This window comes from Mustela nigripes, chromosome 16 (genome assembly GCF_022355385.1).
Source record: "Mustela nigripes isolate SB6536 chromosome 16, MUSNIG.SB6536, whole genome shotgun sequence".
Lineage (NCBI taxonomy): Eukaryota > Metazoa > Chordata > Mammalia > Carnivora > Mustelidae > Mustela > Mustela nigripes.
In genome coordinates this window covers 13,790,505-13,814,049 of record NC_081572.1, presented here as the reverse complement: position 1 = coordinate 13,814,049, position 23,545 = coordinate 13,790,505, and the positions used below count along the sequence as shown (strand labels likewise).

General features: G+C 47.5%; 1 protein-coding gene across 1 annotated transcript in view; it reads right to left on the bottom strand.

Annotated features, from left to right (window-relative positions):
• Positions 1-17,237: 17,237 nt before the first annotated feature.
• KPNA2 (karyopherin subunit alpha 2) overlaps positions 17,238-23,545 on the bottom strand; it is a 20,341-nt gene continuing 14,033 nt past the window's right edge. Inside the window, exon 6 of the mRNA XM_059380192.1 lies at positions 17,238-17,423. Within this exon, the coding sequence (XP_059236175.1) occupies positions 17,238-17,423 (186 nt within the window). The remainder of the gene's footprint in view (positions 17,424-23,545) is intronic.

The following is a 23,545-nucleotide window of genomic DNA, read 5'->3' as shown; positions in this document are numbered from 1 at the left end:
CACATATTAGGGTTCCCCAGAGAAAAGGAACCAATAGGATATATGTAGGTCTATATTGATTACAAGGAATTGACTCACGAGATCATGGAGGCCGGAAGTCCCAAAATCTGCAGTCCGTGGGCTGGAAACCGAAGAGAATCAAACGTATAATTCCAGTCTGAGTCCAAAGTCCTGAAACCCAGAAAGAGATGATGTTTTAGTTTGAGTCTGAAGGAAGGAAAATACTGATATCCTACCTCAAGGCAGTCCAAAGAAATTCTCCCTAATTTAGGGTAGAGCCAGACTTTTTTTTTCTTTTCTCTTAAGGCTGTCATTACTCAGCCAATTTATTTATTTATTTGTTTATTAATTAAAGCATTATTTATTTATTTGAGAGAGAGAGAAGGAGCACAAACGGGAGGGGCAGAGGGAGAGAGAGAGTCTCAAGCAGATTCCCCACTGAGTGTGGACCCAGATAAGGGGCTCGATCCCAGGACCCTGAGATCACGACCTGAGCTGAAACCAATAGTTGGGCATCCAACCAACCACACCACCCAGGCGCCCTCAATTGATTGATTTAAATGTTAACTCATGGGGCACCAGGCTGACTAGGTCGGTCAGAAAAATATGCAACTAAACCTTGGGGTCATGAGTTCGAGCCCCATGTTTGGTGGAGAGATTATTTAAAAATAAATAAATAAATAAACTCTAAACTCATCCTGAAATACCCTCAGAAATATCCAGGATAACATTTGGCCAAGTATCTGGGCAACCTGTGGCCGAGTCAAGCTGACATATAAAATTCACCACCACAGGGTGCCTGGGTGTCTAAGTTGGTTAGGCGACTGCCTTTGGTTCAGGTCATAATCCTGGAGTCCTGGGATCGAGTCCCACATCGGGTTCCCTGCTCAGTGGGGAGTCTGCTTCTCCCTCTGACCCTCTCCCCTCTCATGCCCTCTCTCTCAAATAAATAAATCAAATCTTTAAAAAAATAAAATAAAATAAAAAATAAAAATAAAATTCACCACCACAAGTCAGAAACTGGAAACAAGTCAAATGTTCTTCAACAGGTGAACAGATAAAACAAACTGTGGTATATCCATACAATGAAATATTACTCAGCAATAAAGAAGAATGAGCTATTGCTGTTTGGGACAGCTTGAGTGAATGTCAGGGCTTTCTGCTGAGTGAAAAAAACCAATCTCAAAAGGTTACGTGGAGGTGAGGGCTATGTTCACTTGGGGTGTGCTAACTTCAGAGTGTATACATGTGTCAAATCATCACCTTGTAGGTCTTAAAACATACAATTTTTTAAAAGATTTTATTTATCTGTCTGACAGAGGGAGAGATCACAAGTAGGCAGAGACGGGGAAGCAGGCTCCCTGCGGAGCAGAGAGCCCAGTGTGGGGCTTGATCCCAGGACCCTGAGATCATGACCTGAGTGGAAGCAGAGGCTTAACTCACTGAATCATGCAGGTGCCCCAGCAATTTTCATTTGTTTATTGTACCTCTATAAAGCTGTGGGGTGGTTAGAAATAAGATTACACCCTATTCAAAGCCATTTTTGCCCCTTTTTGCCTGGTATTGATACACATTTTAAAAATAGCTCCTTTTTTTTTGCAATAATAATAGTAATATATGTTGATTGCAAAAAAAAAAGGGGGTTACATGCCATTTGATTTTTGAAGTGACAGAATTATAGTGTCAGACAATCAATCAGTGGTTGCCAGGGGTTAGGGTTGGGAGAGGGTATGACTAAGAAGGGGTGAAACAAAAAGTTTATTTCTTTATTTTTTGAAGATTTTATCTTTTTATGTATTTGTCAGAGAAAGAGAGAGAGTGCACAGCAAGGGGAGTGGCAGGCAGAGGGAGAAGCAGGCTCCCCACTGAGCAAGAAGCCGGATGCGGGACTCGATCCCAGGACCCTGGGATCATGACCTGAGCCGAAGGCAGACGCCCAACAGACTGAGCCACCCAAGTGTCCCAAACAAATGGTTTCTTAGTAGTGATGGAACAGTTTTGTATCCAAATTGTGGGATATTTACTTGACTCTGCACATGTGATAAAATTTCATAGAATTATATACCAACAAAACAAAAAACAAACAAAAAAAAGAGTGGCTTTTAAAAAAAAAGTCTGTTTGCTGAGTACCATGTTCCAAACCAAAGTCTTGGAACCTCATGTACATAATACCAGATATTGACAACAACCTTGTGATTAAAAGCCGTGGCCCCCATTTGAAAGAGGAGCACACAGACACCTGAGGAGGGTAATTAGCTACACACAGTCACAGAGCAGGGAAGTGGCAAAACCAAGACTTCAACCAAATCTGACTCCAAGACTTCCGCTCCTTCCCTGCCTTGTGAACCCTCTGAATACACAAACTCCAAAGCATGGAGCCTCCATTGCTCACACGCTAGGCCAATCTAGCCCCGATGTCACCTCACACCACAGTTGGGTGCCCTGCACTTGTCCCTCTCACACGCTCTGATTCTCTCACAGCTGTGGCGGGGTCCCGACATAAACACAGAAAAAGAGGAAACACATAAACAGAGAAGCTGTTGGAGAGAGGCAGAAAAAATTAGCAGAGAGATGAAGCCCCATTAAAAGTCAATCACAGGGGGCGCCTGGGTGGCTCAGTGGGTTAAAGCCTCTGCCTTCCACTCACGTCGTGATCCTAGAGTCCTGGGATCAAGCCCCATGTTGGGCTCCCTGCTCGGAGCCCGCTTCCGTGCCCCCCCCCGCACCTGCCTCTCTGCCTGCTTGTGATTTCTGTCTGTCAAATAAATGTCAAATAAATAAATACAATCTTTAAAAAAAAAAAAAAAAAAGTCAACCACAGGACAAGTCCAGATCAACAGATGGCTGGGGCCGGAGTAAAGAAAGCAGCTTTTCCCTATAAACCTCCCTTGAATTTAGAGGGTGACTTCAAGGATATGTGTGCTAGGAGGCACCACTTCAACACTCACGCATCAACAGGATTTATCTTAGCAGGGACTTTTCCATACAGTTCTAGAATCACCAGGGAAGATGCTGTTGATCTTGGAGTCCAGGACAGAACGTGGTCTGGGTCAAGGGCTCAGTCAGTGTAGCATGAATGAATAAAGTGCAAGAATGTACCAGAATTGTGGACTCAGACGTCTTACAAGCCCAGGCAGACGATACACATGAATGGGGCTGGGGATGGTAATGTAGAGGCAAGAAAGAGGGTGAACGGGCGCACGTGTCCACATTTGAAAGCGGCAGCCACTCTTCAGCCCTGACCATCTGCTGCCATGTAGGAATGTTGGCCACATCTGATTTTCCAAGACAGGCCCAAATCCAGCTCTTACGGTGAGCTCCTGATTTTTTCATGTTGTGAACTAATTTTAAACTTTTTAATTAAGTGAGGGTCAGACAAATCACATATGCTGGTTGACCGCTGCCCGGAGGACATGTTTGGAACGTTCAGGCTGTTTCAGAGTTTCTGAAGCAGGGATTTTGTTGATAACTGCAAGGCACAGAGCTCAAGAGGAGGCAAAGGGAAGCCAGCGTCACCAACATCCATAAGCTAATTCCCTTCGACCGCCTCTTCTGTAAGCGACACCCGGAGAGGCCCAGAGAACAGGCAGGACCTCCGGAGCGGGGCTGCGGACACAGATGACCACATGACTGCTAGCTGGTTTGGTTATAGGATTCTTGTATGACCTGAACCCTCGTGAAAAATGCATCCTTTTTGAATTATCAGACTATTTCCATCCCGGTGCTAGAGGCACAAAGACCAGACAATCTCATCTAATGGACAAAAGATGGTCTCGCCAGATCTATTTGAAGAGGAGCGCTCGTTGCTGCTTGCACAAGACAGAGGGAATTTAAGACAAGACTGGACAGAGTCCTGGGGAAGAGGCCACGGGTGGTGAATCAGCCCTGGCCTGAGGACCTCATATGGATGTAAAGTCTCCCCACCGTCCACCCTTGACTTGAACACCAGGGGCCTTTTGTCATCTCCTACACTGGCCAGTTCTTCCTCTCAAATTCAGGAAATCGGCACAAGGCTCAGAGACCAGCCCAGCTTCTAATCCTCCCTCATCGGTGACAGCTTTGGAAACTCAGTTTCCCCATTTTTAAAGGTAATCAGCACACGGTGGCATCACACTCCCCTTCACATGATTGAATGGAAAGGGCACTTTATCTCTTTGGTATTCCTCCCCCAAATCTATATCCCCAGTTTAGTCATGAGAAAATATCAAATGAGCTCAAATTGAGGAACATTATACAAAATAGCAGAGTATACTCTTCAAAATTATATCAAGATGGGGGGCGCCTGGGTGGCTCAGTGGGTTAAACCTCTGCCTTCGGCTCAGGTCATGATCCCAGAGTCCTGGGATCGAGTCCCGCATCAGGCTCTCTGCTCAGTGGGGAGCCTGCTTCCCTCTCTCTCTCTCTCTGCCTGCCTCTCTATCCACTTGTGATCTCTCTCTGTCAAATAAATAAACAAAAAATCTTAAAAAAAAAAAAAGTATATCAAGATGGGTGCCTGGGTGGCTCAGTGGGTTGAGCTGCTGCCTTTGGCTCAGGTCATGATCTCAGGGTCCTGGGATCGAGTCCCGCATCGGGCTCTCTGCTCAGCAGGGAGCCTGCTTCCTCCTCTCTCTCTCTCTCTCTCTGCCTGCCTCTCTGCCTACTTGTGATTTCTCTCTGTCAAATAAATAAATAAAATCTTTAAAAAAAAAAGTATATCAAGATACAGAAACACAAGGATTGACTCAGAAACTGTCACAGGTTGGAGGAGACTGGACAACTCTGTGCAAGATGGTATCCTGGATTGGATCCTATGATGGAAAAAGGCCAATGGTAGTCTCATATGAGAACTGAATGAAGTCTGTGTCATTTAGTTTAAAAATCATGGGACTGGGGCGCTTGGGTGGCTTAGTTCATTGAGCGTCCGACTCTTGATTTCGGCTCAGATCATGATCTCAGGGTCGTGAGATCAAGCCCCGAGTTTGGTTCCACACTGGGCATGGAGCCCTTTAGATTCTCTCTCTCCTTCTCCCTTTGCCCCTCCCATGCTGCTCTCTCTCTCTCTTTCTCAAATAAATAAATAAATCTTTAAAATGATGGGACTAATAGCTCTTCTTTATATCCCTTTCCCCTTCTCCTTCCTTTCTGGAACAATTCAATCCAAAACCTTAGGTAAGACAGAGCTAGGTAGGTGTCCCTCGTGGAAGGGGGTGGGGAACCCTGGTGACCCTGAGTGGGTGCCCACACAGTGTGCAGGTGGCCTGACATTTGGATTCAGAGCCCGAAAAGGGTAGGAAGACTGTCCATGCAGGTACAGCCTGGAGTAGAGAGCCAGAGCCCACGCGGGGAGGGGAAATCCTCACTGTCCAAGAACAGGGTTATAAATACGGAAAGGGAAGAAGACTGGGGCAAAGCCTGTGGTGTTGGATGGAAATCAGACACAATGGTGTGAACTCATATTGGTGGGAACTCTTTCAGTATATAGAGATAGAAAAGGAATTATAGAGATGGGCATTTACTAGAGTTTTTGCAAGATGAGGAGATCTGGAAAGGGATGGTGGAGAGGATGATACAAGTGAGGGTTCTTAATGCCCTTGAAGATGGTTAAGATGGTCAACTTCATGTTCTGAGCATTTTACCGTAATGTGTTTAAATAAGTAGACGTCAATATACCTGGTTGTGATTGTCTGTATGTCATGTTGTATGTGTTCTGCTGTGTCTGGACGTGTATACACACCTACATTCCCTCATTTTCTCCCCCAAGAAGAAAAGAGAGGACTCACCCTGGTAGCAATGACCACACCCAGCACTGAGATCTCAGCTCCGCACTAAAATGAACCAGGGTCCTTGGAGGAATGACTGGCTTCCCAGGGCTGGGACAGGAAAAGCATGAGATGAGCCTAGAACATCTTGTGCTAGAAAGCTCAGAGCATGACAGGTCTGGCAAAAGGACACAGCAATTAGCTTGAGGGCTCCTACTGGCCACACGGGGAATAATTATCAAAATCTGTAACGACAGTAACAGATTACAACCTCCCCGAATCCACGAGCACATACAGACACGACATTTCTTGGCCGAGATCAAGAGAAGGTAAGGGAGCCCTGGGGAGAAGGACACTCACTCTTATTTTCCTTTTTCCTATTTTTTTTTTTTTAAGTGTTGAGTGGAAAGGACATGACACATAGAGCAAACTAGAGGCCCAGAAAATTCCTAGAGAGACTGTCCAAGACATATGGACTTTTGAGATCTGTCCAGTGTCATTTCCTGTTGGGGGGGAGGGAAGAGGCAGGGGTGCCATGAGGAATGGGATGGGGGGTACAAGGAGCAGGAGGGAGGAAAGGGGGCTGGGCTATCAACCGCTGCTTCCAGTGAGCCCCCTCCCCAGATGCTGCGGGGCTGGGGGGCCGGGTGGTCAGGGGCCTCCAGGAGTGGCCTCTGCCCTGCAGAGTGGAGGTGCCCCACATCTGGTTCACATTGTCGGGTAAACGCAAATGGGTTTCTGAGCTGGAAGGAGCCCAGCAGACTTGGCCAAGCCCTGCTGCTTGGACACCAGGGCACAGCATCACCCCTTCCACGGGTCACCGGGCCTGGCCAGCTCCCAAGGGCCTACAGAGAGGACGTGGTTGGAAGGAGGCCATCTTCTCTGCTTAGAACCACATTATCTGGGCCCAGCTCTGCCTAATGTACAAAACAGCCGTGGGTCCAGAGGGGCTGGTTCTGGGACGTGCAGATGACTCACTGCAGGCCTGGAATGAGGCTGGAGCTCCACACACACCAGATGTAACCACCCCGCCCACGCGGATTGTTTGTTCTTCTCATGGTGCCTCCCTTGGCTGGGAAGAGACAACTGATGGCTGGGGAATCTTAAGCAACTTTCTTAACTTCTCTGAGACCCAATTGCCCCACCTGTAAAATGGGAATGATGATTTCTTCCTCACAGGGCCATGGTTAGCCAATGAGAGTCACTGAATGAAAAGCAGAGTCAGCTCCAGAAAGTTCTTGACCGAAGCCTGCGACTCCTGTTGGTCATTTGGATATCAGGCTCAGCTCTTCGATTGAATACTAAAAGTCTTGGGGGATGGAGGGGTCACAGCTATTTTTCTTGCTGGCTTAGTACCCCAGCAATCAGTCCCACCCCTGGCAGTATTAGGCAGAGGACTGACAGAGGACAATTCACTTTCCAGTTTCGCTATTTGGTGGCTGTGTGACTCTAGGAAGCTTCCTCAACCTCTCTGAAACTCCATTTCTTTCTCTCTAGAGGTGGAATCCTAGCCCCTGCCTCCCAGGTGTTTGAGGGAATTGACAGAGGTAATGCATGTCAGGGGATGTTTGCGGTGTCTACTAGTTTCCTTCCCACGCTCATTTAAAGGCCTCAGAAAACAGTGTTGGCTTGAAGGGACACACCTCAGGGAAGCAGCTTTTAAAACTGTCAGCTCCAGGGGCACCTGGGTGGCTCAGTGGGTTAAAGCCACTGCCTTCGGCTCAGGTCATGATCCCAGGGTCCTGGGATCGAGCCCCACATCGGGGTCTCTGCTCAGCAGGGAGCCTGCTTCTTCCTCTCTCTCTCTCTGCTTGCCTCTCTGCCTACTTGTGATCTCTGCCTGTCAAATAAATAAATAAAATCTTTAAAATAAATAAATAAAACTGTCAGCTCCATTGGGGCTCCTGGGGGGCTCAGCGGGTTAATCTCTATGCCTTCACTCAGGTCATGATCTCGGGGTCCTGGGATCGAGCCCCACATCGGGCTCTCTGCTCAGTGGGGAGCCTGCTTCCTCCTCTCTCTCTGCCTGCCTCTCTGCCCACTTGTGATCTCTGTCAAATAAATAAATAAAATCTTTAAAAAAACAAATCAAGAAAACAAAAACAAAAACTGTCAGTTCCAGTCCCTCCTCTGCCCAGCATTAGATCTTTCCTGGAAAAGATCTAATGGATCTGAAGGGTGCTGATTCATTCTGGGTAGAGTTCTGAGGCCCAACATCCCGGCTAGTAGCCCTCAGCTTCCCTGCCTATTGGTGCTCTCCCACTAAAGAAAGGACATGGCTTCTTCACCGGAGGCCACCAGCTTGCTCTTCCCCACACCCTCCTGGGTGTCCACGGGGAGCCACCCAGCTCTGCTGGGCACGCTTGTCCATTGCAGAGCCCACACCAGGAGCCAGGTCTGCAGAGCCAAAGAGTCTGGACTCTGGGACATACCTCCCTTGGTCCTTTGGAGAAGCTGAAACCGAAGAAGCCGGCTGCCCCTTGGCGGATCACATGACCTCCCTGTGCCTTCATTTCCGCATCTGTAAAAATGGACCCCACCCACCTCATAGAGTGTGATGAGGCTTTCCTGAGAGGTTCGAGTATATAAGGGCTGTACTCGGTGCAGCAGAAATGCCAAGTAAATGTTCACCATTAGGAATATTAGCTCTCATTTGGAATCTCTCCAGCCCTAAAAACTTCCTGCTAAGCAGCTGAGAGGTTGCCAGGATTCAAGGTCAACCTTGATCTACCCAGGCTACCGGGGAAGAGAGAGGATTTCTCTCACTTCTTTCACAAGTCCACTCTGAACAACCAGCCAACCTGTAGATGGAATCATGATCCAATCAGGTAATTAAGCCTTAATTCCTCTCCTCCGATCCCCCAGAGCCCACCACGCCTAATTAGCTTTCTCCTTCTCCCCAAATGTTACCAATCACCCACTTAATCACCAGCCATGATCTAACTCCCCCCTCACCCCTACTTGGACCGTACTCAATGTGATCAATACTGAAAGGTTTCACTTTAAGGTCTTTTTCTGAAACCTTGAACAACAGCAGCAACCAAAACAAAAGCAGAAAAAGTAGCCTTCTCACCTCTGTGAAATCCTAAATTTAAAAAGATAAAATTGGGGGCACCTGGGTGGCTCAGTGGGTTAAGCCTCTGCCTTCAGCTCAGGTCATGCATGATCTCAGGGTCCTGGGATCGATTCCTGCATCGGGCTCTCTGCTCGGTGGAGAGCCTGCTTCCTCCTCTCTCTCTGCCTGCCTCTCTGCCTACTTGTGATCTCTGTCAAATAAATAAATAAAATATTTTAAAAAAAGATAAAATTGATATGTAATTTAATATATCATATTATACCATAACTATATTACATATAACAAGACAATTATATAAATTGTGTGTGTGTTTGTGTACACTCAACAAGGGCTAAGATGAATGCTTGTCACACTCAAGAGTGAAATAGAACAAATTATACATCCTTTGCCTGACAAGGAAGCTAGAAGAACATTGTGGAGGATCATGACGATTCTGAAGCCATTCTTGAGAACTGCTTCATGACCAGAAAGGGATGTGACCGTAGGTGAGGACTAGGGACAGGCTCTTTGAGTAACTATTTGGAGCTTTTGGTGTTAAAGCATTTTTCACAGCCTTAAAAATATTGCACTCTCAAAAACAAAACAAAACCAAAAAATGCCTATCTATGCATCGACCTATCTGCATTTTTTTTGCCCCCACCTTAAACTCCTGCTTTTTTTAAACTAATTGAGAGCTTACTTGTTAAGCTATTTAGCTCATTCATCCTTAAAAACATCCTTCAGGTTTAGATGGTAGTTTCCTCCCATTTTGCTGAGTTGGAAAGTGAGGCACAGAGCAGTTAAGTAACTTTCAGGAGGTCACACAGCTATTAAGTACTAGAGTCAGATTCCAAACTCCAACCTTCAGCATTCAGAGGCCACACTTTTAACCACTGAGCTCTACTGCCTCCCTGTGGTGGTTTTTCCAGCTGGGTGGAAGCCCGGGGCTTTCCACAAACACCTCCCTCTGCTGTAACGCACAGAGCTCAGTACTTCCCATGTTGTTTTAAACAGCCAGCCCCACGCCCTGTATCTACATTCAAAATATTAACCTACCATTGGGGGGGAGGGGGCTGCACGTTTTTAACCAAAAACTTCTATTTTCTCTGATTTTAGACCATTATAAGAACTGTGTTTTTCCCCCTCACTTCCTATGTAAAACCAAAAGAATTCATTGTCAACTCACCGTGCATCTTTAGAGGTCCTGGGGGTTGAGCCCTTTTGGAGGAATGTGGTGACACGTGGCGCGGTTTGGGGGTCCGGATCGCTTCCACAGCCCGATCTGGAACCCTGGGGTAGGTGACATACAGGAAGTTTGAGAAACGCCGTTGTTCCTCACCTTGGTGTTCTAGATGTTTCAGGCGGCAGGGAGGTGGGTTTATTTTTTTCCTGTTAAAACTTTCAAAGCTCAGAGCTCAAGTGTCTGGCCTCAGGGGCTGGTTTCGGGGTGTGGTGAGTGAGGTGTGGGGTGGCAGTGGGTCCTGGCAGGCGGGGGGGCGGGGTTCGAGCCCTCGATGGGATGAGGAACTGTGTAGCCTCTTTAATTCGAGAATTAGGACAGAGCTGATGGGGTCTTGGCGGGATTGAGGTTGAATTGAGGCCTGATGGGGCATTCGGTTCCTTGCTCTTTACTAAGTGGTGTGGAGAGGGGACAGTGACAGAAGAGTCTGAGAAGAGGACGAAGGAGAGGGCAGGGAAGATGACCCACAGCGGGGAAACTGAGGCCCAGAATAAGTGCCAGGACAAGGGCAGGTAGGCTTGCAAAAATGAAAATAAAATTATTAAAAGGACAGAGACACCTGTTACCTTTTGCAAACATGTCTGCCTCGGAATCCAGGCTTTCCAGAGGCAAAAGAGGGCCCGACAAGGGTGATAATGGCCAAGCTCCCCGAGGCACTCCCTGGGCGCCCCGCAGGCCTCCGGTCCCCTCGCCTACAGCAAGCCCTCAGCCCCTCGCAGCAGCCCCTGGGCCGGGGACCACTGGCTGTGTTAATAGGGAGGCACAGAGCGTTCCAGGGAGGGTGAGTGACCCACCCAAGGTCCCGGCATGTAGGTGATCCCGGCGAGGCCCCAAGGCTGTCGCTTCCAGCCCCTGCACCCGACGCCAGACGCCCTCCCGTGCTGCCGGTGCTGGGAATTCGTACCCTGCAGGGCTGACTCCCTGACCAACGGGTGCCTTCCCTTCATTACTCCCCAAAACACACACACACACTCTCTCTCTCTCTCCAACCTGCATCAGAAAGTGATATGAGCAAGAACTAATCCTTTTTGTGTTACGTCACTGAGATTTTTTTTTTTTTAAGATTTTATTTATCTATTTGACAGAGGTAGACACAGGGAGAGAGGGAACTCGGGCAGGGGGAGTGGAAGAGGGAGAAGCAGGCTTCCCGCTGAGCAGCAAGCCCGATGTGGGGCTCGATCCCAGGACCCTGAGATTATGACCTGAGCCGAAGGCAGACACTTAACAACCGAGACACCCAGGTGCCCAAGCCAATGAGATTTTTTAATTTGGCCTATAAATAAGACTTTTCCTGGGGTGCCGGGTGGCACAGCTGGTTAAGCATCTGCCTTTGACTCAGGTCATGATCCCAGGGTCCTGGGATCAAGCCCCGTGTTGGGCTCTTCCTCAGTGCGGAGCCTGCTTCTCCCTCCGCCTGCCACTCCCCCTGCTTGTGCTCTCTCTCTTTCAAATAAATGAATACAATGTTAAAAAAAATAAAAATAAATTTTAAACAAGTCCTTTTCTAATAAGAGAAGGAGTAAATAGTATTGCAAAACAAAACGAAGTAAAGAGTGATTAGGGAAAGGGGTGATGTGATGGAAGGCCTTTGGAGCAGGTAACATTTGAGGCAAAACCTAATGAATAGAAGAAATGAGCTATAGGACGATATGAGCAGAGACTCCTGCAGGAATAGGAAACAGCATGAGCAAAGATCCTGTGGCAGCAACAAGGTTGGACAGTGTGAGGACTAGAAATGAGGCCAGTAGAGCTAGAGCAGAGTGAACTTGGAAAAGTATGTGAGAAGAGGGAGTAGACATGCATACCAGATGGGTGCTACAGGCTGTAGTGAGTTTTATTCTAAGTGTGATAGAAAGCCATGGAAAGTATTAAACAGTGGATACGGTCCGATTTGTGCTTTAAAAAGATCCCTCTGGGGGCGCCTAGTGACTTAGTGGGTTAAGGGTCTGACCCTTGATTTCCCCATGGCTCCTTGTGATTTCCTAGGCCTCTTAGCTCAGATTACAGAATGAATGAACCACCACCTCGAGAAGGTGACCCAAGGATTTAAGGCATTCAGCTCATCTCCCTACTGCCCACTGCCCTTATGAAAGCCCAAAGGCTTGCAGTGCAGGTCACTGTCCCCTCGAGGTGGGCAGAGGAGTGTACACCAGCCCAGTGTAATGGCCCTGCATGGGAAGTTGGCCATGACGGGTCAAGAGCCCAGGTTGTGGGTGGCAACCATTCTCCCCAGACATCATTCTGCCTCCCAGCAAGGCCACCCTGTGCAGGGTTGGGCAGAGGGGGCAGTCTGTGCACGGGGCACTCCATCAATGCCTTACTACCAAATGCAAAACCAGGGTTCCAAGAAGTCTTCATTTTTCAGAAGCAAAACTATGTGCTTCCTGGTTGAGAATGAACAATGTTCACCTCCTAAAATTCTACATGCAGAGCGCTCAGAATAATCTGGAGAGAAGAAAAGGACCTACCTGCTGTAAAGAAAGTCAACCACAGTAGTGTTGGGTTTTTTTTTTTTTTTTTCAATTTTTAATCTTGAATTAATTCTAAATTTAGAAGAGTAATACAAGACCATTTTGCCACATTAGTGCAGATTATATATGTATACAATTTATATATATATAATTTTATATACTACACATAACATATATAGCATATAGGTATGCTATACATGAATATATAATTTGTGATGTGGAGACCAAAGGCAAAAGGAATCCAGAAAAAATTAAATTTCTTTTGGAGCCCATTGACAAGTCCTTGAGACAAGTCCTCATGGACCTAAGTTGCCTCATGTTAGTACATTGCTGGAGGCAAAAGGCAACCTTAGCTTAACATTAACCTGACCTCCAAGATCCTATAAACATCCTTCTGGAAACTTGCTTTATCTCTTACCCCCCAAGATACGTGTTGGCAATCATCCTCCAAGCATATGGCCCACTGATATACATCTGAAGGGTCTCATGACTAAGGTTTTACTAGATTGTAGTAAATGACATTTTCTTAAGAACACCTAGACCCTCGAGGTCCTGGAAACCTTGCTTCCAAATTCCTGACCCCCTCCCAACTTGAAAGTATATAATGGGCTCTTTCTGCCCATGGGTCCTGCCCCTGTGCTTTAATCAAAACACCCAAGAATTTGTTCTTGACCATTGGCTTCCAAACCCCAACATTTTACATCAATTCACATGTTCATATTTATAATTTTTTAAAGATTTAAAAAGTAATCTCTACACTGAACATGGGGCTCAAACTCATAACCCTGAGATCAAGAGTCACATGTTCTACCAACTAAACTAACCAGGCACCCCATATATATCCATAATTTCAACATTTTTCCTCTGAATTACTTTAGGGTGCAAGATGCACGTTCCTTTATCCCTAAACACTGCCATGTTGTCTCCTAAGGGAAGAAGACTTTTCTTTCTTTTTTTTTTTTAAAGATTTTATTTATTTATTTGACAGAGATAACAAGTAGGCAGAGAGGCAGGCAGAGAAAGAGGGGCGGGGTGGGGGGGGGAGCTGGCTCCCTGCTGAGCAGAGAGCCCGGTGTGGGGCTCCATCCCAGGACCTTGGGATCATGACCTGAGCCGAAGGCAGAGGCTTTAACCCACTGAGCCACCCAGGCACCCAAGAAGACTTTATTGTAAATTCAAGATTTTATTGTTAATTCAAGATTTATTGTAAAGATTCAAGATTTATTGTAAAAATTGTACCACAGTACAATTTCCAAACAAGAGATGTAACACTGATATTATCTAACATAGAGTCCATATTCAAATTTTGCTAATTGCCTTAATAATCTCTTCCCTGTCATTTTTTTTTTTCCCTCAGTCAAGAATCCAATCCCAGATCATGGACTGCATTCAGTTGTTGTTATGGGTTGAATCATTTCTCCCCCAAAACGTCATGGAGGACCTCAGCACGTGGCTTCTTCCGGAGAGGGGGGTCTTACAAAAGCAATCAAGTTAAAATGAAGTCATTAGAGTGGGCACAGGTCCAGTCTGACCGGTTGTCATTATGGAAAGGGACAGTCGGAAGACAGCCATCTACTGTCACCATCTCCAGGCCGGAGACGTTCTCAAGAACACCGGCCTCAGAAGGAGTGTGATCACCCCTGATCTCACATCTGTAGCCTCCAGAACGGAGAAAACACATTTCTGTTGCTGAAGCCACTGGTTAGTGGCGACGGGTTACAGCAGCCTGAGAAACAAACCCGGCTGTCAGGCCACCTTGAGGAGCCTGTTTGTCTTGATTAACGATAGCAGGTGACCCACCGGGACAGCCACCCAGGGAAAGAGCTCCTTCTCCAAGGCACCACCGGCTGCCTCGCTTTCAGAGTGAGTTTTCGGAGTCCATGGCACCCGTGAGATGAGATCTAGGTGGACTTTCTCCTTTTCAAGGTCTACCGGGGGCGTGAGGCGGGCCAGCGCCCCGAGCTGGGCATAAGGACTCGCCGGGGGGGTGGGGGTGGCCACCAGGACTTGGAGGAGGAAGCCAAGGCAGGGAGGGTGGCAAGGAGAATGGGAGGCTGCATGGGGGTGTCCAGGGGGCTCCCCGGTGAGGTTAGAGTTTCCTAAGGGTTCCCCCAAGAAAAGACAGTTTTTAAGTTAAGGAAAGTTTGAATTTGAAGTTCCTTGGTATTTTTCTATTGTCTGAGCACGACGGTGGCCTTGTCCTGCTGACGGCTGGACAAACGGCCACGGTCTGGGGTCTCCCTGGCAGTAGGACCTTGAGGAGGGAGGAAACAAACAGGTGCTCGAGGAACTGGCCCTGCTGGAGGAAAGGAATGCCTCCCTCCCCTCACGGAAGGGAAAATAGGACCTCTGAGCTGGGGCGGGGGGGGGGGGGGGATGGACGGACGACACAACTCTGCAAAAAATGGTTTCTCTTTCGGAAGGACCACGCCTTAGAGGCACAAGGTGTCTGATTGCCAGGGAACATTCGGGGCAGTGACAGGGGTGTCTCCAACCCCCCACGGCTTAGGAGAATGTCATCACCTGCAGATGCATCTAGAACAGGGCTGAGCCAGCAACCCATGGTGCTCCCAGGAGCTTGGATCCTAATTTGAATGGGCTAAAAGGTCACCAACATAAGATTTAGGGCTAAGAGAGAGGACACAAGCCGACCCCAAATCACTCTGAAACCTGAGACCAGAGGTTTTCAATCTCAGCCCTACTGACGTTTTGGACCAGATAATTTCTTTATGGTGGGGGTCTGTTCTGCACGTTACGAGATCAAACATCCTTGACCTCTCCCCAGTAAGATGCCGGCATCATTGCTCTCCCCAAGATGTGACAATCAAGAACATCTCACGACTGTCAAATGTTCCCTTGAGGGGCAAAATTGCCCTTGACTGAGAACTGTTCCTTTAGATTTAGAAAAACATTTAAGATCTATTTATTTGAGGGGCGCCTGGGTGGTTCAGTGGGTTAAGGCTCTGCTTTTGGCTTGGTTCGTGATCTCAGAGTCCTGGGATCGAGCCCTTCATCGGGCTCTCTGCTCAGCGGGGAGCCTGCTTCCCTCCTCTCCCTCTGCCTGCCTCTCTGCCTACTTGTGATCTCTGTCAAATAAATAAAATCTTTAAAAAATGTTTTTACTTATTTGAGACAGAGAGAGAGAGAGAGAGAGCATGAGCAGGGGAAGAGGGAGGCAGAGAGAAAGAGAGAGAGAGAATCCTCAAGCAGACCCCCTCCCGCCCACTGAGTGCGGAGCCCAACACGGGGCTCCATCTCATGACCCTGAGATCAGGACTGGAGCCACTTAATCTTCTGAGCCACAACTAGACAAAAGTTAAATCTTCGACTTGCTAATTTTTTTTTGCAATTACCTGGAATCTAGCTCAAAAGTCTAAATGACCCCATTGAAACCCCAGTATCTGAACCCCACTGGATGTGGCAAAAAAGCAAGTGAAAGAAAGGGCAGTTCATGACGCGGTATCAGACTTGCTTTCTCCTTGCAGTGTCGGTGACCTCAGGCGCTCAGCTTCGCTCGCTGCCTCCGTTTGCAAACTGCTGTGTGCCTGCTGGACGGGCCTAAATGGCCGGTCCACCTCAGAGCTGGCTGCAGGTCCCTAACGGCCGGGAGCCCTCTCCGGGGGCTTTCCAAGCTTCATTTAGGGCTTATTTGTAAAGTCTCTTACAAAGTTCAGGCCCAGATGCTCCGGGAAGTCCAAGTGATGAGGATTCTTGCCACCCTCTTAAAAAGAACATTCCTGAGTGGAAAGGCTGCAGCAGGAGCCAGAGCAGGACGTTCCAGGAGGGGGGCGTGTGGGCAGGTCGCGAAGGAGTCTTCGAGAAGGGCATCGGAGACCATAAAGAAAGGGAGTTAAGACTCTCCAACTTGCTGGGCCTCCTCCTATTCTCTAGATCAGGAAATTACGTCAAGTGTTTCCCGAACAGCTGAAGTCTGTTCGAAACCTGCTGGCATTCTCCACATTACCTCCAGGAAGCAGACGCTGAAGAATTTCTTTGCAACAAGAAATGCGTGACCTCTGCTTGCCCGTTGTCACCTGGACAATGGCTGCTCACTCTGGGAAGGGAAGACTGGGGCCTTCTTAGCTCATTTGGATGTCCTGTTCAGTGTCCTAAAGGACATATCCTAAAGATGAGGCACCTGGGTGGCTCAGTGGGTTAAGCCTCTGCCTTTGGCTCAGGTCATGATCTTAGGGTCCTGGGATCGAGTCCTGCATTGGGCTCTCTGCTTAGCGGGGAGCCTGCTTCCCCCTCTCTCTCTGCCTGCCTCTCTGCCTACTTGTGATCTCTCTCTGTCAAATAAATAAATAAAGTCTTAAAAAAAAAAAAAAAGAAAAGAAAAAAGAGTGCTCTTCTGGTTGGGGGGCTGTGTGAGACAGAGACAGAGAAGGTGAAGAACATTCTTTGCCAGGTAATTTAGCTATGTCAGCAACAGCTTGCTAGTTACCTACTTATCCTCACTTAATCTTCGGGTGGGGGAAGGATGAGGTCAGCCTCTTCTGTTTTAGGCATCGTTCTAGAACACGCAACCAAGAGAGCCACAGCCCACCTCTAGGGACTCGCTCTCTCCAAGGCCAGAGCCCATAAATCTCCCAGGGCGGGGGTCCACAGGCGACCCGCCGCAGCTGGCCAAGTGGAAGCCTCCCGAGCATGTCCGCTTTGGGATGCCAGGGGAGGGGGTCACAGAACCACAGCCGCCTGGGAGCCCCCTGCCACTCCGGCGAGGAAGGCAGCTAGCTCCCGATGACAGTGACAGCTGATGATGCTGATGATGGCAGGGGACGGTTCCCTGCGACCCACACAGTGAGGAACCACGCCCCCTGCTGCAGCACGGGCCTGGGATCCGACACTTGGGAGGTGTGGGATTTGCCTCCCAGGGACCTGGCTTTCAGCAGGAGGGCGAGGACACCGCCCACCCTCTGGGGCCACAGGGAAGCTGGACATGAGGCCAGAATAAAGCCCCGGCTGCCACCTTCTCTCCCTGGGGGGGCGGCACCACGTTCCCCATGCGCTTCATCAGGCTTTTGGAATGACTGTCAACCAAATGCCATTGTTTAGGGACAGCCGTTACAACTCCTGTTCAACAGAGTCCCGGCGTCAAATCACAGCCAACGCCATTGGTCTGAGGTCTTAAACTACCGCATGAACTGGGCCACTGGCTGGCTCAGTCCGTGGAGTGTGCAACCCTTGATGGCAAGGTCGTGTGTTTGCGCCCCACCCTGGGTGTAAACATTAAGGGGAGGGGTAAGCCAAACTAGTACATGAAGCAAGCTCGGATGGTGACATTAGAAGAAGTGGGGGGCACCTGGGGTGGCTCAGTCGGTTTAGAGTCTCACGTCAGCTCAGGTCATGATCTCAGGGTCCTGGGACAGAGCCCTGGCTCAGCGGGGAGTCTGCTTCTCCCTCCCCTAAGTAAATAAACAAAATCTTAACAAACAAACAAAAAGCCACTACAGTGTCTAGGCAGTGAATTGTAAAGATCTATACCTCAAGTCTCTAGTATTTTGAAGATGGCTGCACTTCTGAGAACCTAATTTTCATCAGGCTATGAGCTCCTTTTCCCAAAAAGCTCACAAGCACCTATTGTACACAATTTTCAGGGATCACGGGCTCTTGCAGGGGTGCGTGGGTGGCTCAGTGGGTTAAAGCCTCTGCCTTCGGCTCAGGTCATGATCCCGGGGTCCTGGGATCAAGCCCCGCATCGGGATCTCTGCTCAGCAGGGAGCCTGATTGCTCCTCTCTCTCTGCCTCTCTCTCTGCCTGCTTCTCTGTCTACTTGTGATCCCCGTCTATCAAATAAATAAATAAAATATTTTTTAAAAAGTCTGTCCTGCATTTCAGGCTACTCAGGTTAAGGATTCCTATTCATGAAAAAACATACAAGGAAATGTTGAGATTTTTATCTACCTGGTATCCTGTAGTTGTAAATTTTTCAAAATTAGTTATTACTTCTGTAACCAGGAAACATTATTTTACCAAGTTGCCAAAAAGAAAGAAAAGGAGAAAACTTCATATTCACTACATCTTTTCCCCGGAGGGACAGACACAATTGGTTAGGAGGATAGGCAGGAAAGGCACCAGATCACTAGTCACCTTAAACTTTGATCTAAATCTGATTAAATCTGATTAGTTTGATTCTACAGGTTTCCTGGTTTCTACATGTTTCCTCACATTTCTCCTGTATTCCAACAGTTGTGCCCCCCAATTTTTTTTTCTTTTGTAGCTACCATCAGGAACTACTGTCTATACACCAGAGCTTGACTTCTCATTCAGTTTGAGTTCAAAGTTTTCTTCTCCATCCACCCCTTCCTCGACTTCCCTTGCTTTTATGGTAAGTTTCCAGTATTTCTGCCTGCACCAATTCAAGTTCTAAACATCAAGACTTGTTCAGAGAAGAAAATACGGTTTTGTTTTGCTGCCTCAGTGCGGTCAAGGAGCTTCCCATCCCTGGGAAAGGCCCATCTGTTGTTTGTAGGGACAAGTTGCCAAGCAAACCATCGCCAAGCTGGACTTGGGTGCCTCAGGTGGCTGTTCTCACAGCCAGTGAGAAGTTCCACGAGGAGGTGCTCCCAACTCTGCGAAATGGTGGGGGCAGGAAGAGAACGTGGAGCTCTCCCTGGGGAGGCTACACGGGTTCCCCTCGGGTGGGAGACACCATTGGCAAAGCTAAAACCAGCCTTGAAAGGCCTGAGGGCTCACGAAACATCCAATTTTTGGACTGAATCCTACTGTTGAGTATAGAAATATATGCATGGGGCGTCTCATGTTGGCGTACAGCTGTGAACGATGAGAGAAACAAAACAGAAGGGCTGCCGGCTAGCTCAGTCTGTAGAGCACGTGACTCTTGATCTCGGGGTTGTTAAATTCGAGCCCCAGCTGAGTACAGAGATTATCTAAAAATAAAATCTTAGGGGCAGCTAGGTGGCTCAGCCCATTGGGCGTCTGCCTTTGGCTCAGGTCAGGATCCCAGGGTGCTGGGATCGAGCCCCACACTGGGCTCCTTGCTCTGCAGGGGGAGCCTGCTTCTCCCTCTTCCCCTGCCTGCTGCTCCCCCTGCTTGGGCTGGCTCTCTCTCTGTCAAATAAATAAAATCTTAAAAAGTAAAATAAAATCTTAAAAAAGAGTAATACTAAACTTACCCTAGAAGGTTAAGTTTGTTCTGTGGCTAGAATATTACCTGACATGTCAATATTAATATAGTATTTACTATCTGCAGAGCACTTATTTTATTCTAGGGATTGTGCTGTTTTGATAGCCAAGGGTCACACATTCGGAAGAGGCAGCATTTGAACTCAGGCAGAGCTGACTCCTAATGACTGGGCCTTTTGACTGTCCATCCCGGAACTAGGATGGGGAAGGACATTCCCGGTTGTGAAAAGCCTGGGAGGAGTGCATGACTGATCTGCATGACTGATCGATAGGAGAGGGTTTGACGCATTCAACTCCTACACAGTGTTAGGAAACTGTCCCAAATATTTAGGAGGAACTGGGCCTTTTAAAACACCAGAATAATGCTTTCAAGCTATGCCAGCAACGGGCCATTTAACATACGAATGCTCAAAATTAAATTGCTCTTCTGCCCTCGGGGGAAAAAAACCCCCCAAACCCTATTTGATAGCGTGAGTGTCTTTTATCATCTTTATTAGCTGGGGTTATGAGACTTAGTGATTTTGCTAAACACTTTTCACAACACATTCCCTTGGGCGGGTGGGGGCGCGGCAGGATTTGGCCAGGTTTTGTTCATCACAAATTAGGTCAACAGCCTGATCTCAAAAGAAAGCACCATTAATGACATGTTTCAAGGGCTTTCCAAATTCAGCCAGCTCGGTTTTGGCAAGCTCCAGCAGGGTGGAGGGACACAAGGAGTAGCCAGCTTCACTTTTCCTGATGGCCTTCTGAACTTGGGGTTCTGTAATCTCACAAGGGGTCCGACAGCCCAACAAACTGAAGATTTTGCTCCTAGAACTATTAGTAGGATAAAAAGGAACAGACCGCTTTGGTGAACACCGTTTTGGTTTTAACTGACCTGGTTCTTGGAAGCTCAAAAAAAAAAAAAAAAAAAAAAAGCAATTTGAGGCCAAATGCTTAAGTAAAATCCTATTTAACACCAAAGATCTGCTGTAACAAAAAATTACCCAGTTTTTATTGTTTCAGTAGTGACGCAGCCACAGAAAGATCAAGGGTGAGGAAATTATCCAACGACCTTAAGAAATGGAATGGGACATTTAAATCCCGCTTTGTTTCAAAAAGAGTAGCTTGATAGGAGTTAAAGCTGATGCAAAGGTAGAGAATCAACACTTGGTACAGTGTTTTAACACTGACATTCAACCTTCAACCGTAGCTGAACTCTTAAGCATTTTTGCAACAAGCAACATGAAGTGCTAGATTTTCGCATGATACTTGTCTCATGAAAATTTAAGTGTTATCTTCCCCCCCCCTACTTACCTACTACAGACTGATCCAAAATTGAATTGGGCAAAGGGGATTGATTAAAGTTTTTTTTTTTTAATTTATTAAAGTTTTAAATGGGATTTAAAGCTGATAGGAGCTACAACATGTGGTGCATTAATAAAAGCCGTTTAGACAACACTTTGTGAGAGAGGAAAAGGTTGGCGGCTGTAGAGCATTTTATTGGATTTTCAAAAATCAAGCTGAATGTGAAACTCGTTCTCAGAAAATTTTATCCAGTTAAGTTCAATAAAAACATACACATGCCTCCGTGGATTTGAACTCCAAGGAAACCAGCGTGCTAAAAATGCTATCTAAGATAGGAAAATGTATTTCTGGTGAGCAGCTGTCTCCTGTTACTTCACTAGTGGGTCACACATTCCCTCTGAAAACGACAGACTGTAACCCTTCTTACCACCATGTGTTCCACTGGTCCCTCGGCCCACTAAGCCCTACATCTTACAACAAAAACCTCCGGTCTACCTCGCTTACAACAAAAACATCCGATCTCCAGGTTTACTTCCATGTTCTTTTTTTCTCACATTCACGATTTTGGGGTCCAGCATCTAAGGGACTTACCTGGGAGCAAGGGTAGGAGAAAAGGGCCGTGGAGCCAGTAGGTGGGACAGGGAAGGCGCCTGTGGAGTTCTCCGACTCCTCTTCTGCCTCCCCTTTATGGAAGCCCTTGTATACAAAGAGCCGAGATGACCAGGGCTCCCAGGAGCGCTGAGCTCGGGAGGACCAGGTGTAACATGGCTTGGTGCTCCAAATTTAAAAACTGGGCGGCAGGAGGTGTTGCAAATAAGCATTAGCCAAGTTACTATTTCTCCACCTAAGCAAGCATTCAATGTGTGTATTTTGTAGCGGCCACTTTAAAAGCCGGTTTACCTGCAAAAGGCAAACCTGTGCTCAGGCGTAGGTTGAACTGAAGGGGCTGAGAATATCCTTACTTTCCTTCGTACTGAGACAAAGTAAGCGGAAATCTGTTGCATTATACTACCACTGACTTGCAAAACTACTTATTTTACTGAATACAGTAGCCCTTCGAATTCTCGTCTTCAACCCAAATGCCCACCCCCACCCCCTAGCTCTAGAGCTTCTCTGGGAGAACAAGCCGGCGGAGCTGGCAGGTTTCAGCTGCGGAGCCCGGGTCCCCGCTTTCCGGCCAGCAGTGGAGGGACAGACAGGAGTGCTTTCAGGGTGCATTTCATTTGTCCTGACCTCTGGGGCACTTCGGCTAACCCTCCCTCTCCCCCAAATCCATTTCCTACACTGCTAATAGCATAACCATTCTTTAGATTAGTGGCTTAACACCTGGACTGGACAGAAAGGGCAGATGGGAAATAAACTTGAGAGAGAAGCCACTTGGACCCCACCCCTTAAACAGAACTCTGGGTAAACCAATGTACCCCTCTGAGAACACGTTCAGCCTTGAAGTTTGGGAGAAATGAATGCTACCTGTAGCTCGAGGAAACGTGCAATTAAATTTAATACACATATATAGGAGCACCTCGGTGGCTCAGTGGGTTAAGCCTCTGCCTTTGGCTCGGGTCATGATCTCAGGGTCCTGGGATCGAGTCCCGCATCGGGTGAGATCTCTGTTCAGCAGAGAACCAGATTCCCCCCCGCCTCTGCCTACTTGTGATCTCTGTCAAATAAATAGCTAATATCTTTTAAAAATACGGGGCGCCTGGGTGGCTCAGTGGGTTAGGCCACTGCCTTCGGCTCAGGTCGATCTCAGGGTGCTGGGATCAAGTCCCGCATCGGGCTCTCTGCTCAGCAGGGAGCCTGCTTCCTCCTCTCTCTCTGCCTGCCTCTCTGCCTACTTGTGATCTCTCTGTCAAATAAATAAATAAAATCTTTAAAAAAAATAAAATAAAATAAAAATATATATATACATATACATTTTTTTAATCCCATCTCTCTGGCCAGCAAGATTTAAGACGACCCTGGCTGAGGGTTTCTAGGCATTTTTATTCATTTTTCTATGAAAATTTCTGAAAAATTCTATTCTGACTAGTGTGTGCAGAATAGGACACCTGGAAGCGCCCACAGCCATTATTTACAAAGAATGGAAGAAGCCTAGAGCAGGAAAAAACCATCACCCTGGTATCCTTGACAGCCTCACAAAACTGACGTCAAACGAGATCTGCAACCAGAACCACGCCTCTGCTTACTCATAAGGGCTTGGGTCCCGAACCCTTCACCTGCAATCTTAACTCCAAATCAGGGACTCCTGGGTGGCTCAGTGGGTTAAGCCTCTGCCTTCGGCTCAGATCATGATCTCATGGGTCCTGGGATCGAGCCCCATATCGGATCCCTGCTCAGCGGGGAGCCTGCTTCCCCCTCTCTCTCTACCTGCCTCTCTGCTACTTGTGATCCCTCTCTCTCTGTCAAATAAATAAATAAATAAAATCTTAAAGTCTTAAAAAAAAAAAAACAAAACTCCAAGTCAGAAAAAGCAGGACATAGGAACGGTGAAGTAAAGAAAAGGGTGGAATTTAATCTTTATTTACAGGACACTGCAAGAGAGGAGAGTCCACATGGAAATAAGAAACCCACTGGCAGGAGGAGCTTCATACAGTTTTTACAG